Below are 16,866 nucleotides of genomic sequence, written 5' to 3' on the forward strand. Positions count from 1 at the left end.
TGCCAACTCCATCATGTGCACCTTCCTGGCAGTGGCCCCTTGGCCCTGGCCTGTACCTTTTCCCTTGTAACCCCATCCGTGCCTCGAGCCCATTGTAAAGTGTATGGTCCTATGTGTCCTTCTTAATACAAAGACTATTTTCATATGTACTTGGTGTGGAGTTCCTTTTGTGGGAGGCCTGGGATGTTGCTGTTGGTGGGTGCGTGCGCAAATGCTTCACACATGTCCTCCGAGATAGGCCTGGCTGCCCGCGCCGCGTTACCTAGAGGGCGAGCAGGGGTCGACTTTATATAGGAGTGGCGGTCTCTGACTGGCTGTGGCGCAAGCCCTGGCCGGCCGGGGGTCCCATTTCCTACAGTGAGTGACCGCATTCTGCTCTTTAACAAGGAGCATATTGACACACAAAGTAGTTTTGTTCAGTACCAGTAACTACTGTGGCAGTGTGCCCTTTTTGAGACCAAAATCATTTTTTTGCTTTTGACAATATTTGCTATAATGGTGAGGGCCCAGCAACTCCCACATCAATAAGGTTGTACAAAAACCATGTCAAAACAATTAACACAATGACGAAACTAAAAAGCTGACCACCAGTTTCAGACCTACTGGCTTTGCCATAAGCTTATTGAAACTGGTTACACTGATTTTCCATTATGAGTATTCTTGGGAAATACTAGCATGCATCAACACGTTACTAAATGATGCTGCGATGAAATGGTATCTGAAATTTTACAGTAGTTCAGAAAAAATGTTTTTTTCCTGCTTTCAATTTTTTATCCACATTTTATTTTGAAAGCAAACAATCATCAGTCTTGCTTTCAAGCTTTTGCAAATATTTGCATCAAATCAGCCAGCATTCTGGGAGCATTATAAATAGCCTCATATTGCTAAACTTTGAAAACCTGTGTACACATTTTTATACTGGAACCACTGTCAGTAGTGCAGTCAGAGATAACAACCTATACTTGGAGCGCTCACCCTAATAGAGGCTTTCAATTAACGAACCATAAATACAAGTTTGAACAGCATTAACATAGGGACAAAAATATTACCTTAACTGCAGACCGTGCCCTTTTCTGATCCATTATGTGGTTAAAAGAAGAAAAAAAAACAACTTGGAAAGCATCAAAAATAACTGATTTCACTTCTACCTTTTCAGCTACTGAGCAGCCATATGTTAGGGTTCCCTAGTCACAATTCATGGTGCATTGCTGCTGTTTAATAGTTGTTCTCGAAAGGACTATTTTTTGTTAGATAAGGGCTCCCATTAACCCCTTAACGTCCAAGTAAATGGTTACAGATTTCTTAAGTCAAAAATACTTTATCTGGGCTTCTGAACATTTGTTTAGAAGTTATTATTGCTTAAAACCGCTTATCTTTGTGGACTGATTGTAAGACATTGCCCAAAGGTCAATTGTACATAGCACTGTACACAATTTAATAGGATTTATACTCTTATAGCAACACCTCTCAAATGAGCATAACTACTCTCCAATATATTGATGCCATGTGCCCCTGTATTTGTAGTCTTTTTAGAGAGCTGGTTTGGCCTCTGGCTTCACACTGTAGTTACAAAGAACTAATACATTAAGGTTCAGAAATCTTAAAGTGTTTCTTTTACTAATTTGTCTACTGAATTGAATATGTTTGAGCTTTAGCGTGCCTTACTCAAAATTCATGACAACTAAAAAATTAACAAGCATTTACAATGCAATAGGTCTCCCAGCATTAAAGTTTGAGTTATCAGCATTGTGTATGACAATGCCTTGCATAACATTTTTAGCAAACTTTGAATTGGTGAGCAGTGTGTGCTAGAGTATGCTGTTCTTGAAAGAAGTGTGGAGACCTAAAAATGCACTAAATAAATAAAATATTGTCAGTGACTTCTATTGAAGCATAGGTAATTTCAGCGGTGGAGCAGTCAAAGAAATGTTTGGCTTAATAAAATCGGGAGCAAATCTGTTGGCAGGTATGATGCATTTGTTAGTATGCCCACCCCTAGTGCAAATAGGAAGACATTAAATATACTCCCCCAAAAAAAATCTGCATTTACAACACGAGAATGCCGCTTTATTAAGCATTCTAAGCAAGAGCGCGGCTAGTTAGTCACACACAAATACGATTACTTCGAAAGGTTTTCTGAGTTCTTTGTTTGTCAAATTTTGCTCTTGAAGTAGGTGGCGGTGCCCGAATGTATTTTGCACGTGTATTAATGGGGCAAGCCTCCGATACCCCGGGGACACTAACCTTTCTTCTGGTGCCACTGGGGTATTAGTGTGAGCTTAAACTATACTAGCGCCACAGCTCCACATGGATATCTCGCGTTTCATCATAGGATGTAGCAGTCACAACTTGTTTTCACTCTCACCCCGTCATATGGATTCATTCAGATTTCAACATTACGAGCAGTTTGGCTTTGGAAGGTTGGCCTGTTAGAGACAATGGAGTCCTGGGACAGTGTAATCCAGCAAATGCTGATAGAAAAGGAAAGAGTGGGGCAGTAAGCACTATAAAGATGTTCTTACTCACTTTCATCATACTAAGTTTATTTTTATTTAGAAGCCTTTCCTTTAAGTTAAAACTTTACTGTGAATATATTGGACTGACCGCTCCAAGCACAGCAGTCACCGAGACCCGTCTTACCTGTGGCAGGGTTAGCGCTGGCTCTCCTGTTCCTCCTGTTCCCGGCGCTATCTCTGAGCTCCCTCAGCTCCTCCTCTTCCTCCAGCCAGGCTTCAGCCATCAGCAGCGCGAGGGGGGGAAAAGACATGGAGAATGGGATGGAAACCACGTCCGAGACCACTCGACCAGCCGGGCTAGAGCAGCACCGGGGCCCTGCAGGGGGACAGGGCGGGGCCTGGCGAAGGTCCATCGCACTGGGATGCGGGGAGGAAAGCAGACTACGCGGTGGGGGCTATTTGAGGGGGGGTGGGCTCAGGGGAAGGGCGGGCAACCTTGCGCAGTTCCAGCAGCAACTCTCAGAGCAGGCGGTGTCACCTCAGAAGGAAGAGGTGATTTTGGGGGACAGCCAAGGCCTTTCGCTGCTGGGACTCCCCGCTAAACACCCCCACATACAACTCTGGACTGCACCAGCTCCTCGTTGCATGCGCAGGTCTTTGTTGCCCCCGTCCCTCCACCGTGCGCGCGCTGCTGCCACCTCTCCTTAGCTCCTCTTCAGCACTTCCTTGTCTGAAAAAGTTTTCCCTGGCTCAGGGATTCCTGCTCTGTCTGTCTGTCTGTCTGTCTGTCTGTCTCCCGTGCGTCCTCCTGGACTACGGCAGAGGCCGGGGATGCTGCTGCTGGGAGGGGCTGGAGCCGAGAGCACTGCCTGAAAGGTGAAGGGAACGACTGGCACTGCCGCTCCTGCACTCCCGGCTAAAACATTCCGGTGTCAACAGGAAATTGGTCTGTCTGGTGCTTTCGCGGGAGGCGGAGGTACCTGCAGCAAGGAAGGCACCGGAGGAAGGGGGGGTGCCGATTGGGATGGGAAGTAGAAAAGGCTGATTGATAGAGGTAGGTGGGTGGATTATTTATCTGAAGAAAGGGGCGTTGTGATGCGACTGCTCCTGGTTAGCACACAGGAATCTCGCTTGCATACATTGACATATCCAGCCGGGGCCACTCAGGATTGAAAACAAGCATTGGCTGCGTGTCCGCTAAAGCGACGAGAACGAGACACGCTCAGTGGTAGTGGTTGTCGTGGGGGGGGGGGGGCATGGGGAGGAGGAGCGTTGAAGCACCGCGAACGATGCACAGCCTCACCGGAAGTCAGGCAAGGTCGTCTGTGACGGGGGCGGGGCTGCGTCTGGACCAGAAGAGGAGGCAGGCGGAGTGTAAGCGTCTCGCAGCCCGGGGCTCCTGTGAGCGGTGGAGATCCCCGGGGCCGCCAGAAGGAGGTTGCACAAGTGTTGCACATGCCCGGTGCCTGTCTAGGTGCACTCGTGTGTGTGCTCGTGTGTGTATGTATGTGTTCGACGGCGGGGGGGGGGGGGCTCGGTGCACTTGTGTGTGTGCCGTGTGGGTGTATGCGTGGGGGGGGGGGGGGGGGGGAGTGTCTCTGTATGTATGTGCGTGCGTGCATGGGCCCTCGTGTGTGTCTCTCTGTGTGTGCGCATGCGTGGGTCTTGGAGCTTTCCAGGAGAGGAGACAGGAGCTGGCCACAGCAAGCGCATTCGCGTGCGCGTGGCCCGCTCAATTCCCTGCGCGTGGCCAGCTCCTGTCCTCTCTCCTGGGAAGCAGAGTCGCTCACAGTAGGTCTCTGGCGAGGTTAACGCCGGAGACCTAAAAATGTAAATACCAATCAAAATCAAAATTGACTTACTTGGCAACGTTTGTAATTGTTTTCTCCAGAATTTATGAAATTATGAAACCATCTATTGTGTACAACAAATAATTTTACATCCTTGGATTGTTACAGACACTGCATGCATCAATGCTGGTTGTGAACTAGATATACAACACGATTTAGGTTAGTTACCAAACAATATGTTTTAAGCAGAATATATTTAAATATAATTTATCATGGTTGCATTCTAAGCTCACCGATTCATTCTAAAATGGCAAGAGAGGCAATTTAGGGATAAAAAATGGGTTGCTTTAAATAGAAGATATTGACTTATAACATGCAATCAAACTTTACATATCGTTCCATTTCGAAAGAAAGGGTAAGCAGAGGTGAAGAGGTAGAGTAATGCTGGTTTACCAATCTGTTGAGGGTGTGATAGATTTTGTGAATATTTGCCAGTGTTGATAGATGAGAGTTCAACTGAAAATCTGTTGAGGAAAAACAGAGATTTTTACAACATATTTGAAAATAATAATCATGAGAAGCAGGTTATTGGATGTATAGCGTTGGAACAATCATTTATATCCATGACCAACATCAAAATATATAGGAAGCCTTCACTGCATTTTCAGGCATTGTTGTTACCATGTTATGTTATCGAAACTTATGCAGTGCACTACACCAGAGGGCGTCAAATCTCTAGCGGAAAGCACCCAGCACTGACCAGAAAACCCCATGACTAAGGAAGACTGAGAGGGAAGAGACACGTTTTCCGTAGTTTTTTAAAGGGGAAAAGAGTTGGCTTCTGAGATGTACGTAACCAGGGTGTTCCACAGTGTAGAAGTCGCCAAAATGATCCGACTTCCCCATCTGGTCTTGCGAACTGTAGGAACTAACACCTGCCTATAAGAGGAAGATCTAAGGAACCTGCTCGAGAATTAAGCTGGAGAGTCCTTCTGATGCAAAGCCCCAAAAAAAAACAGAGAGAATTAAAAATAACCGTTTATTTAACTGAAAGTCAATGAAGGGACCATGCAAATTTTGGAAAATTAAAAATCCCTTTCCAAAACATGCATGACAACTTGTTGGGAACCTTTCTTGTCCCAGATAATATGTGAACAGTGGTTGCAAGGCAGGGATTGAGCAGATAGACTGCTCCAGCTGAACACAGCACCTTATGTGAGAACTGCAAGAAGACAGCAGCACACAAGGGGATATATTCTTTAAAAGTCTAAAAACTACTCATTTAGGCTTTGCCCGAACTGTTTCCAAAAATGTCTTCCTCTCTCTTTCACTAGATGGGGGCTTCGCAGACTATTTCTGCTCTGTAAACCTAGGGCTTGTTTTAGAAACATTTCTAGTGTTATTTTAGATCGGTTTTAGGTTGTTAGTTCAGCCCTGTTATCCAACACTACTTTTCTAGACCTGGGCTTTTATCCAAAAAGTCAGTGGACTTGGGAACTCCAATTATGGTTTGCTTTATTACTGCCAACAGAACTACACCATTTTATTACAGTTATTTATAAAAAAAGAAATGCCTTAATCTGTATACTAGGGGTTTAGTGTATGTACAGTGATCTGGCGACCATAAATATGATATTTAGAAGTCAGATAAAATATGATGGAATTGTAATACAATGGCACGGGTATAACATTGTATTAAACATTTTAAAGGATTTAATTTTTATTACTATATGTTCGGTTACAGAGAGTGAAATGATTGAATGGATATCAAGATGTAACTATTCCATCGCCACATAGCAGTACATTTTTCAAACAGAGGCCAAGATTGAATGGAAACAGACACACCAAATCTTTACTTTATAAGTCTCGAAAGAGATTTCCAGGGTGGGCCTAGCTTGGCAGCAAAACTACACTGTACTTAGTCGTGAGAAAAGCAATCCCCCATAAACCACTCCTAATTTCGCCTAGTGTGCGGCCTTCCATAAATAAATGGTAATCATCATAAAATCTTTATTTCAGTAGAAGTACCGTAAAAGCACAGGTTAAAACGTATAACGATTAGATGATTATCACAGTTTATACATAACAATTAATTACCACATATTACATAAAATTTAACACAATAAATAAGGTGCAATTAAAAACAAAGCAAAATTGTTAAAAGCAAAACAGGATTGATCTGGACCGGCGGTATCAGTTTTCAGTACTCTGAGCGCGTGCGCACCCTGCCGGAAGCCAAGGTTTTTGCACAATGGGATAAGCCAATGCTTCCTCGGTTTGTGATAAGCAGGGCAAAAAAAGAACACATGTGGCTCTGATTCACTGTCACATTCACACAGAGGGCAATTTTTCGGAGCGGACATTGTCCAGTTACATGTGAAGGTACGTAAAGGTAATACTCCATACCTCCATTGCACATACAGTTTTCTGGCTACAACAGGGTAGATTACATCTAAAAAGCGTTCATATCAATATGAATCTTTAACCAAAACAAAGGTAGCAGTTCTAGAGCCAATTTTGGAATTACACAGGGCCATATTCATGTTCTCAGCACGATATACCTTCGTGAGCATGATGGCCGAAATCTCTTTACAGCCCTGCTCCGATCAGACCATAGGACAGGAAGTCCCAGCCTGATGAATTCCTTCTTAATATGGATGAGCCAGGGGATTTTGCATGCGCTCGTACAGATATGTATTTCTCTGAGCTCTTGCCTGTAATTAATCAGCTCCGGCGTGACCCAGAGCCCGCGCCAATACCTTAATGGTTTTAAGGCTAGATCCTCATCAATTGGCTTGATCCCCATATCAAGTCTTAATGGGAGGAGTAGGGTACTGGGAGGAAGGGCTAGCAAGTGCCTTAGAAAGTTGTTCTCAACCCTGGCGATTTGGGTTGTGTTACAATAATAATAATAATAATAATAATACTGGATTTTATACAGCGCGAACAGCTACCTCTCAAGGAGGTGTCCCGGCGCTAGTAGTTCACAGATAACCTGGGCCAAAGATAGGAGAGCTAGCGTGGCTGGTGAAAAGCCAGGTCTTTAGCAGTTTCTTAAAGCAGGGTTCGGAGGGTGCCTGTTGGATTGCTTGAGGTAGGGAGTTCCATAAGGCGGAAACGTTCGCCGAGAAGGTCCGACCGCCTAGACGGGCCTTTTTTGCGCGCGGGACAACCAGTAGAACACGGTCATTGGACCGTAGTGCGCGGCTTTGGGAGTATCTTGGGAGACGGTTTTTCAGGTATTGTGGGCAGGAGCCATGCAGGGATCTGAACGCAAGCGTCAGAGCTTTGAATTTTGTTCTGTTGGCAACTGGCAGCCAATGCAAGGTTCGAAGATGCGGAGAGACTGACTGCTTGAAAGGGATTCGCAGTAGCAGTCTCGCAGCCGCATTCTGAACTACCTGAAGCTTGTGAGTCAGGTATTTTGGGAGGCCAAGGTACAAATCATTGGCATAATCCAGCCGTGAGGTGACAGTCACGTGGACAACCGTTTTTCTGCAGCCCACCGGTAGAAGTTTTAGGATTTTTCGGAGGTTTCTCAGCTTGCTCAATGACCCCATAGCTCACCGCCATACATGCTTGCACCCCTGGCTTGTGATTTGTAGACCTCCAGAGGTGGGCCAAGAGGTTTAATTGTGTTTCCAGGCGGGTTGAATATCATAAATTTTGTTTTGAGTGAATTGATCTCCAATCCCGAGCAGTACAAAATTCTACAAAGCCATCTAACGTTCACTGAATGCCCATTGGTGATCTGGAAAGCAAGAGGGTATCATCGGCGAACATTATCGCCGGTACCCTATTCCCTGCTAGCTTGGGTGCGTCATTGTTCTGCACTCCATTTAGATGCGCGATTACCCCGTTGACATAGAGGCCAAACAGGGTTGGTGCAAGCACACAGCCCTGCCTTACCCCCGGTCAACGGGGAATCTGGATGTCAAATCGCCACTCTTCCCACATCTAACTTGGGCGAAGTTGGCCTCATGTAGCCTCATTAGGACTGAAGGGAGATGGATGGGGATACCCAGCTCGAGAAGGACACTCCAGAATTTACCCCTGGGTACAAGATCAAAGGCAGAGCGAAGATCAACGAACACCATATAGAGGCTGCCACCCTCTATACACACCGTTTTCCAGTGCAAGATCACTAGCCGGTCCACGGTAGAGGTGTTCTTCCTAAACTCTGCCTGATGAGGGCCGAGTATTGCAAGCTCCTCCATCCAGTCCTGTAGCCGTTCCAAGATAAGTCTAGCAAAGATCCTCTGAGGGATGTCGATGAGACTTATAGGTCTGCAGTTGGATGGGAGCAGGGATGAATCCTTTTTAAAGATAGGGACTATCTCTGCTCCCAGCCAAGTACTGGGGAGAGCCATATCTCTTAGAATTGCATTAAATAAAATCCGGAGATAGGGACCCCAAACTTTCGGCTGGTGCTTGAAGAGGTCGCCCGGGAGTTTATCCAGGCCGGGTGCTTTATTTGAGGCAAGTTTGTTAATAGCAATACACACCTCGGCCACCGTTACCTCACACTCCTTTGGCTGAATGGTGTGCGGGCCAAGGGTAAATGGATTAGCAGATTCATCAGGGGGAACCTCGCTAGAATGCAGAGACCGAAAATGGCCTTCCCATACTTCTGGCGCTAGGTTGGGTTCTACAGCTCTTTTCGATTGACCTATGCCAGTATTAATTATGGACCAAAATGTTTTGTAATCTTTGGTATTTAAAGCAGAGGATAAACTAGTCCACTTTTCCTGGTCCCACTCTTTCTTCACGCACTTAGTTAGCCTTTTGTAACGCGCCCTCATATCCTTTATTACTGTTCTATTGTTATCTTTAAGGGCCAACACTAGCTCTGACTTAGCCCTCCTACACGCCTTATTGTACCAGGAAGAGCAAGGGACGCTAGTACCCTTCTTGGACACCCTGGGATTCAGTACCAGACAACAGGGACAGCAGAGCCTGCATACAGCAGCAACTAGCGTCGAAGGTGTTGAAGGTAGCAGAGGTATCGAAGGTGTTGGCGAATACGAACTCAACAAAGGGGACTAGAGCAATTACAGCCCTGGCCTCAACGATGACCTCTTTAATAACAGTATCGAAAGAGAGAACAAGGAAGCATGGGAATCTAGGCAATCTTGGGGCACCCCTTAGTGGGCCCCCAGAGACACAGAGTTCCTTTGGAACCTTCAATCCAAATCAGGATGCTCCCCCAAGCAAAGAAAGAAATAGCGACACAACATCCGGGAACCTCCAAATGGTCACCCTGCTCTAATACACCTGTGGAGAATAAAAGGGCTAACAATACTTTATCAGAAGTATTAACAGATTGTGAGGAAACATGGCAGAGGAAAAAAAGATTGAGGAATTGTCACCCGACCACACAAGACTGGACTCCAGCCCACAGCACCCCCAAGACCTCCAGGACTCGGAAACAGACTCATTGAACACCACCCCCCAGGCCAAATTTCAGAAGGTCATCCATTAATCTCAACGCCAATGCGCTCCAACAGAGACAGTATCCCGGATAATCATGAGAAGACCTATAGCCATCACGGTAATAAAAAAAATCTTCTCAACGGAAGAATTGGAAAAGTTGGTCAATACATACATCCTGGAAATAAGAGACAAACCACTCCTTACGGAGGAGTCCCATACAAAACAAAACAGAGGAAACACCAACAGAACAAGTTCTGTGAGTCCCTATTAAATACTATGCAATTATCCACAAAAGCTATGGAATACCATTCGGATAAGATGGATATCCAGCTAGCGCTTCTTAACTGCCTAGCAACAAACGTGGCAAGCATAAACAATAAACTCCAGGAACTGAACAAAAAGAGTTCAATCCGAAACAACAATAAACCCCCCCAAGTTGTGCTTGCTTCTCAATAGTTGACAAAATTGCTACATTGCGAACAGTAATGCAAGACCTCTTAATTGAAATAAGGAAGCAAATAACATCAAAAACAACAATGGAATTCAAAAAGACGATCCTAAATGGGAAGGAAGAGGAGAGGATAGTACCCCAGTGAAGGAACCCAACAACCATCTATCTACCAAAAGAGGTATTTAATTACCCCAACGCTATTAAGGGAAGTAAGCAAACAAACGCACTACCCATAGAAGGCAAAAATGAGAACCTTGGACAAGAAAAAGCAAGTGTAGAAATGCTACAAACAACACCAAAGCAACAAGGATGTCCTGAGGCGTGGAAGTGTCAGGGCTCGATTATAAAAAGAACTCAAGGGATATCACCGAAATCATGAGCAGATCTTGCGCATCCCCACCGAGCTTTTAAGTAAGCCTGAAGACGACGACACACAGCTATTCAAAATGCAATCTTCAAAACGACGACGCAAAACGAGAAGAAAAGGGAGGAACAAAACAACCTCCATTCAGACTTTCTTCCATCCGATGGGCAAACACCAAAAGGGATCTCCAGAATACAGTAGCGTCAAAGAAGCTTTGTCTCAACAAGGGAAAATAACTACATCTAACGATCCCTCACAAGAGGGTCCTGAACATAATGGAAGATTACCCTTACAAGAAAGCCAAGCGGCCCAAATAGGAAGTGAGTCTAAACAAACTGAACATCTTTCAACAACTGCACAGGGTAAAACAAAGGATGATGAAGCAACGAGTAGTAACTTCGAAGAGGAAGTGGGGAAAAAAGTCAACACAATCCAAACAATAATAACCCTAACTGCCCAAGCTAGACCGGGAACGGAAAAGACAAAAAATGCAAAAACGACAATGCAGGATCCTACAGTGGAAATAGCTGCAAAATGGCAAGTAGACTAGGCTAATCCAGATTTTATACGGGATTACGGAAATGAGGCCGATGTGGACCCCCAGCCACTCAGACACTCACAAGAGAGGGAAACACAGTTAAGAACAGAAACACCCCAAGAAATCACAGTGCGGAAAGAATTAAAAACAATTTTATTTATCCCAGAGTTTAAATCTAAAGGACGGGGAGACCTTTTAAACAGAGGCAACATCCTCAGACTTTTAACCTCTATTAACAACCTAGCTGGCGTCGTCACTCAAGATCTGGATTCTGTAGAATTTATTAAAAGATGCTGTACAAACAGCTGTAGCTAGTGGATTAAACATTCCTTCATTTTTATTTCACAAAGTTTGGAACTGCAATAGTACGCCTCATAGCACCAGGGGTGTGTCACCTTTTATTTTGTTGAGAGGTCGCACACCAACTTCAAACTTAATCCTGCATGGTTACAAGAGAACTCAGATCACACCTCTGTTGATTTAAACAAGGTTAGAGATTATGTTAAGAAAAAACAAGAAAGTTACAAACATGATGATAAACGCATGCATGTTGCTGATAAACCTTTATTTCCAGGTGATTGGTTTATAATCAGAAAACCCACTAAAGTGTCTAAAGGTCAATCTAAATTTTCAGCTCCTGTTCAAGTTCTAAGAGTTTCACACATGGCAGTTCTTCTCCAGGACAGAGGTTGGTGGAACAAAAATGCTCTCATTAAATTAACCAATAAACAAGCTGCCATCATTCGTGAAAACAAGTGTGATTGATAATTCCAATTCAGATTGGTTTGGTGTTGGTGACGATATTATTTTACCAGACATTCAGTCTCCCAATTGTCACTCTGATCGTCCCATTGGTTGCACCTTGAAGGTGATGATAATAGGATTTCTTCTCACCCTACTTCACATTCCTTAATATCTCATTAAGGAGAAGGAGATGGCAGAGGTAGAATGAATGGCGGTGGAAGTCAGGTCAGCACCACTCCATTTTTGCGATTATGTTATGAATTAATTTATTAATCTGTGTATTTCTGTATTTTACTTATTTCCGGTTATGTCTTTTTGTATATTTTTTATTTATCTTTATATAGTATTTATTCCTTATGTTGTAAACTTAGTTTTTTCTCCCGTAAAAAAAAAGTGATATGTAGGTATATTGATACTTTAATATTTAATGTCATGTAACTTTAAAGAGTGTTATATTCTTGTTGTTCTGTAGGACACATATGTAGTCCAGAATGTTCAGTTGATATACTCAGATAATTACTGGATTTTGATGTGATCAGTTGTGGGTCACTTTCATGAGAATAAAACTTCTTTATTTATTCTCCAACTTGTCTACCTTTTATTTATTAGAATGTTATCTCAAAAGGAACTTACTACACTTTTACATAGCCTCATCTCATCTTGCTTTCTGACTTTTCCTTGCTACTGCGTGCACAGCAGTGCTTGTGAATCATATTCAAGGTATTTCTGCTCCCGACTTGTTTTTTCGCACCTCACCGATCAGAGTGAACTGGAATATGTTGCGGAAGTGTCTGTGGAATGTGCAACTCTTTCTCAAAGTCAAAATATGGGGGCTTGGCAAGCCTCAGTCTTGGCCTGGACGCAGACTGGTACAGCCAGCAGTGTTTTTTTTTCTAATGAGAAGGGGACAAGGTTTTCTAGAAGCTTCGTCCTACGTTTAGTCATTCTATTTAAGCTGGGAACCTGCAGGGGTCAGGTGGGAAGTTCACCACAGAATAGACGTATTACTGTGGAGGTGATGGAACTAGAATCCGGATTGAAACTCCATCCTGGGCTGTTGACAGACTTTCCCCACCTTGAGCTGGCAAGGATGATGCAAATTCAATTGGTGAGGTGTTCCTAACACCACTCTCTCGTATATACTTTCTACTTGTGTATATATATTGCATTCTATTTCAGTTGTTAATGTAATCATTCATTTGACATTTGGGAATCTGCATTTACGGATATAGTTGGATTACCTTTCTGAACATTGCATTAATCCGTTTTTAGGTCGAGCTGATGTTGCATTCATGCGAAGCATGAATGCATCAGCTCGACAACTTATGCTGCCCGTATTCAGGAGAGTGGACAGCTACCAGACGCGCGCTTTGACGAGGTCGGATTTCACCTCGGGAGCGAGCGTCTGATAGCTGCGCATGCGTGGTGCAAGCCCTGGCTCTCACACAGACACAGACAGCCCCCACCCCTCTGCATGCACGCACACACACACACACACACACACACACACAGGTGCACGCATGCACACGCAGGCATACAGCACACATACAGGCACACATACAGGCACACTATCCCCTACCTCGCATTCTCTCACAATCACACACAGTCACGCATGCGCGCACACACTTTCCTTCGCGCACACACGCGTGCACACACTCCCACCTCCCCACCCCCCACCCCCCACCCCCCCCCAGGCATACACACAGGCACGCACGCACGCACTTCACATCAGCCCTGGGCCCCACTCACCGACTGCGCTCTTCCGGCGGGGCTCCTCACGGCGCGGCGCGTCTCATCCTCTAAATCGGGGCTCCCTCAGGTCAGAGGAGCCCCGCAACAGGCGCCACACTCCTCCTTCTCCCCGGCCCCCTCCTGGGGACCCGGGCTACCCCGGACGTCAGGGCGCTCCATGCGCCGGCAGCTCGCAGCTCGCGGACCTCGGGAGGCGGGACTTCCGGTCGGCCGCGAGCGGATTGGCCGGCCGGCCAAGAGCTTCCGGGTCGCCGCGGCAGCGCGGCGGCACTCTCGCGATCAACACAACAACAGGAGATGTGCACGCGACTGGCTGCTGGCGTCTCGCGTCTCTTCCGCCTTGTTACACCCTGCTTTTACTCTACGTAGTCTGTCTAGTACTCCTGCCTCTCCCATTGCGGAAGTTTCCTACTTGTGACCGGTATCTAAAAGATTGCATCTCTCTAGGAAATAATTGTGAGATTCAGAATGTACAAAATGAACTGATCCCTTTTGTGTGCATGCATCCGGCTCAAGCAGGATTGGGGTCACGCTTAGTTTAAGTGGGAGCCACACCTATTTTAAGATGTCAGAGCCACTCTCTATGCTGATTGTAGTGTTCCTGCTGTGTTAAGATCTTGTGTGACTCCCGTTATTGAATCAGAACACAGTAGCTGACCCTAGGCAGTTCTGCGGGGCGCTGTTTAAAACTCAAGTTTCCAGTTCTATGCAGGGGTAGCGCATTCATTCTATTTTTGCTTTGTATTCTGGGACTTATAGTGCAAGTTTTACCATTGTGATCAACAAGACTAGAAGTCCCAGGATGTAAAGTAAAACCCTGAACTGTATTTGATAGTCACGTAAGGACCCGGGGAAATTGAGCGTTCTACCATTGCAGGTAACTACGGTTGAAGCATTGCAAAGCTAGTGAATGCTATAGTAATTTGTATATTTGTCTGTTCAGGATCTCACCAGAGTGTCATAAACGGCCCGACAGATATAGAAGGGATGTCCTACCGTATTTACAGTATACCATAGCTTGTGTTTGCCATCGATGTGGCAAACGTCATTCACCACCCCGGACATTTGCCCTTTTCCTAGTTAGCACAGGTGTCACTAGTGGGAGCGTGAATACATTCGAGATCAGCAATCGATTGGTAGGCCTGGTCCCCCTCTGACGTGGCGGCTTCCTCTGCTGAAGCCTGAAGGCATTATATTTCAGAGTGGGATGGGAGTAGGAATGGCGTTATGGCACAGGAGAGCACTCTGCTCGGGGCTGGTAAAAACCTATTAGCAAGCTTTTTGCTCCTACATACACAGCATGCATGTCTTCGGGCGAGGCGGTCAGGTGCGCCTCTGATTTAGCAGATTTTATTAGTTTTTTGCTCCCTCCTAAAATAACTTATTCCGAGCCTTTCTATGTGAGCAGGGGTTAATGTCAGAAACTTCAATTCTCGCCTTTGTTTGTTTTACTCCTTGGGGAATGGTTTCACTTTGAAAAGTTGCCATCGCTTCGCCGATTAACAATACATTATCGCACACGATTCATAATTGGGTTAAATACGAATCTTGTTAAGTTCACGGCTATTGCTTTGCTGCTGACAAAGTGAGAGATTGCTTTATATTGGTATAGTAAATGTTGCCTGCTCGTTACTGCTTGGTTGGGCAGTCCGATCTGTTCAGATACCACCTGCGAAATCTGTGCTATGACAGCCCCCCTCTGCTCGGCCTTAATACATTTGGCACCCACTTAGAGATTACCTAAGAGCTGGAGTGACCTGTGAGACTTCTATGTCTATGCCAAGGGGCCATTGATTTCCTATGTGGGTCAGACAAGCCTCCTTTGCAGTCGTGGGTGGGGTTCTAACGGCCATTTGCACACATGAGCGCAAGATTGCGTGGCGCGTCAAGCCCCTGCGACTCCCATGAACCTTCTGCACCAGCACTGTGAAATATGTACCCAAGTGCGGCATAGACGGAGCCCTAGGGGTGAAACACTCACAGAAGCATAGGTGCTGACATCAGACCCCATCATTACCCACATGGGTGGATCTACCAAAACATTCTGGATCTTTGATTTATGTGGTGTCAGACCCGTGTGCTTCTAATGATGGGCTCTTCAGGCCTTGCTTTGCACTCATGGATGAGGGGCTCCAGCCAGAGCCATTAGCTTGTTTGCCATTTCCAGATCCATCAGCATAGATTGCTAGGGTGGTTCCAGACCCTCTACACCCATAGGTGGCTCTTGCAGTAACTTTGATGGAGTTGCACATTGAATCCCTTGCATCATGACAATCGTTGATCACTCCACTTAAGGAACTCCTGTCAAAGTGACTTTCAGAGAAGTTTTGAGAGGTCTGTAACATGATCGAAAAGCAGGAATTCTCTTTTAATTCAATGAACAACAGTTGAGAATAGATTCATTTGTATCCACTATTTGAATGCTCTTCAGATTTCTTGGCCTGATGAGCTTGAAGACGGTGTGCACTCCCACTTCTATGGTGCCCCTGCCCACACCACAAATATTTGAAGTCAGCAGAGTCCCTTGTGGTAGAGTAGTTCTACCATGAGCATAGCTGAAGGGTTAGGAAGTGGTTGAGGTTTTTGTTGACAGGTTGGTGGAAGTCTCCGAGGCAGCCCACGCCGCTGTGCTATGATGACTTCCCCAGCAGGCACTTTACGAGAAGAGTAACGCCAAAAGGCTCACCTGACTATGGTGACCTCCTCAGCATTATTTTGTTTTTGTGAAACGAACACTAAACTGGGGGCCAGCTTATAAACAGAAGTAAAACTCAAAAAGTCTCTGGCATGCTGGCAGTTTCCTCCCAACGTAAAGGACTTTTTGGTAATTTTTCATACCTCGGATCACCATCACCAGGCCTTGTGTGGAGGGCCCAGAAAGAAAAAAATATCAGAAAGCACACCTTAATTAGGGTGAGCTTGGAAAACTGAGAAGCTAGCTAGAGTTTTCCAACAAGTAGTGCTAGCTGTGTGTCCACTAGTGAAAACTCACAAGTTTTCCACCACCTCTGAACGAGGTGAGGGAGCTGGGGCTTCGGCGGATTGGCACATGCAATGGTTTACAACAGGTATGCTATAGGTGTCACATTTGCGAAAGTTATAACTATTGGCATTGTAAATGACAAAGCTATTAATTTAGCTATTTTCAAAAACAACATATAAATAAAAAAAAATTGTCATTTACAAGACCAATAGCTCAAACTTTCCTAATGCGAGACCTATTGCATTGCAAATGCTTGTTTTAGTCTGCCATGACGGATATATTCAGCCTGCCTTTTTAAAATGTTGCATTAATAATCTTGTGTGTGTTACTTTACCTACATTGTTTTTCCTTACCT

The 16,866-nt window shown here is 45.1% G+C and overlaps 1 protein-coding gene across 2 annotated transcripts in view; it reads right to left on the reverse strand.

Moving 5' to 3' along the window:
• Positions 1–16,866, reverse strand: part of DCUN1D4 (defective in cullin neddylation 1 domain containing 4) — a 365,350-nt gene that overhangs the window by 303,770 nt on the left and 44,714 nt on the right. For both annotated transcript variants that reach the window (XM_086962658.1, XM_086962656.1), the window contains exon 2: positions 4,700–4,770. In XM_086962658.1, coding sequence (XP_086818784.1) covers positions 4,700–4,770 — 71 coding nt within the window. The remainder of the gene's footprint in view (positions 1–4,699; positions 4,771–16,866) is intronic.

Source organism: Lissotriton vulgaris, chromosome 3_1, assembly GCF_964263255.1.
Source record: "Lissotriton vulgaris chromosome 3_1, aLisVul1.2, whole genome shotgun sequence".
NCBI classification, from domain to species: Eukaryota; Metazoa; Chordata; class Amphibia; order Caudata; family Salamandridae; genus Lissotriton; species Lissotriton vulgaris.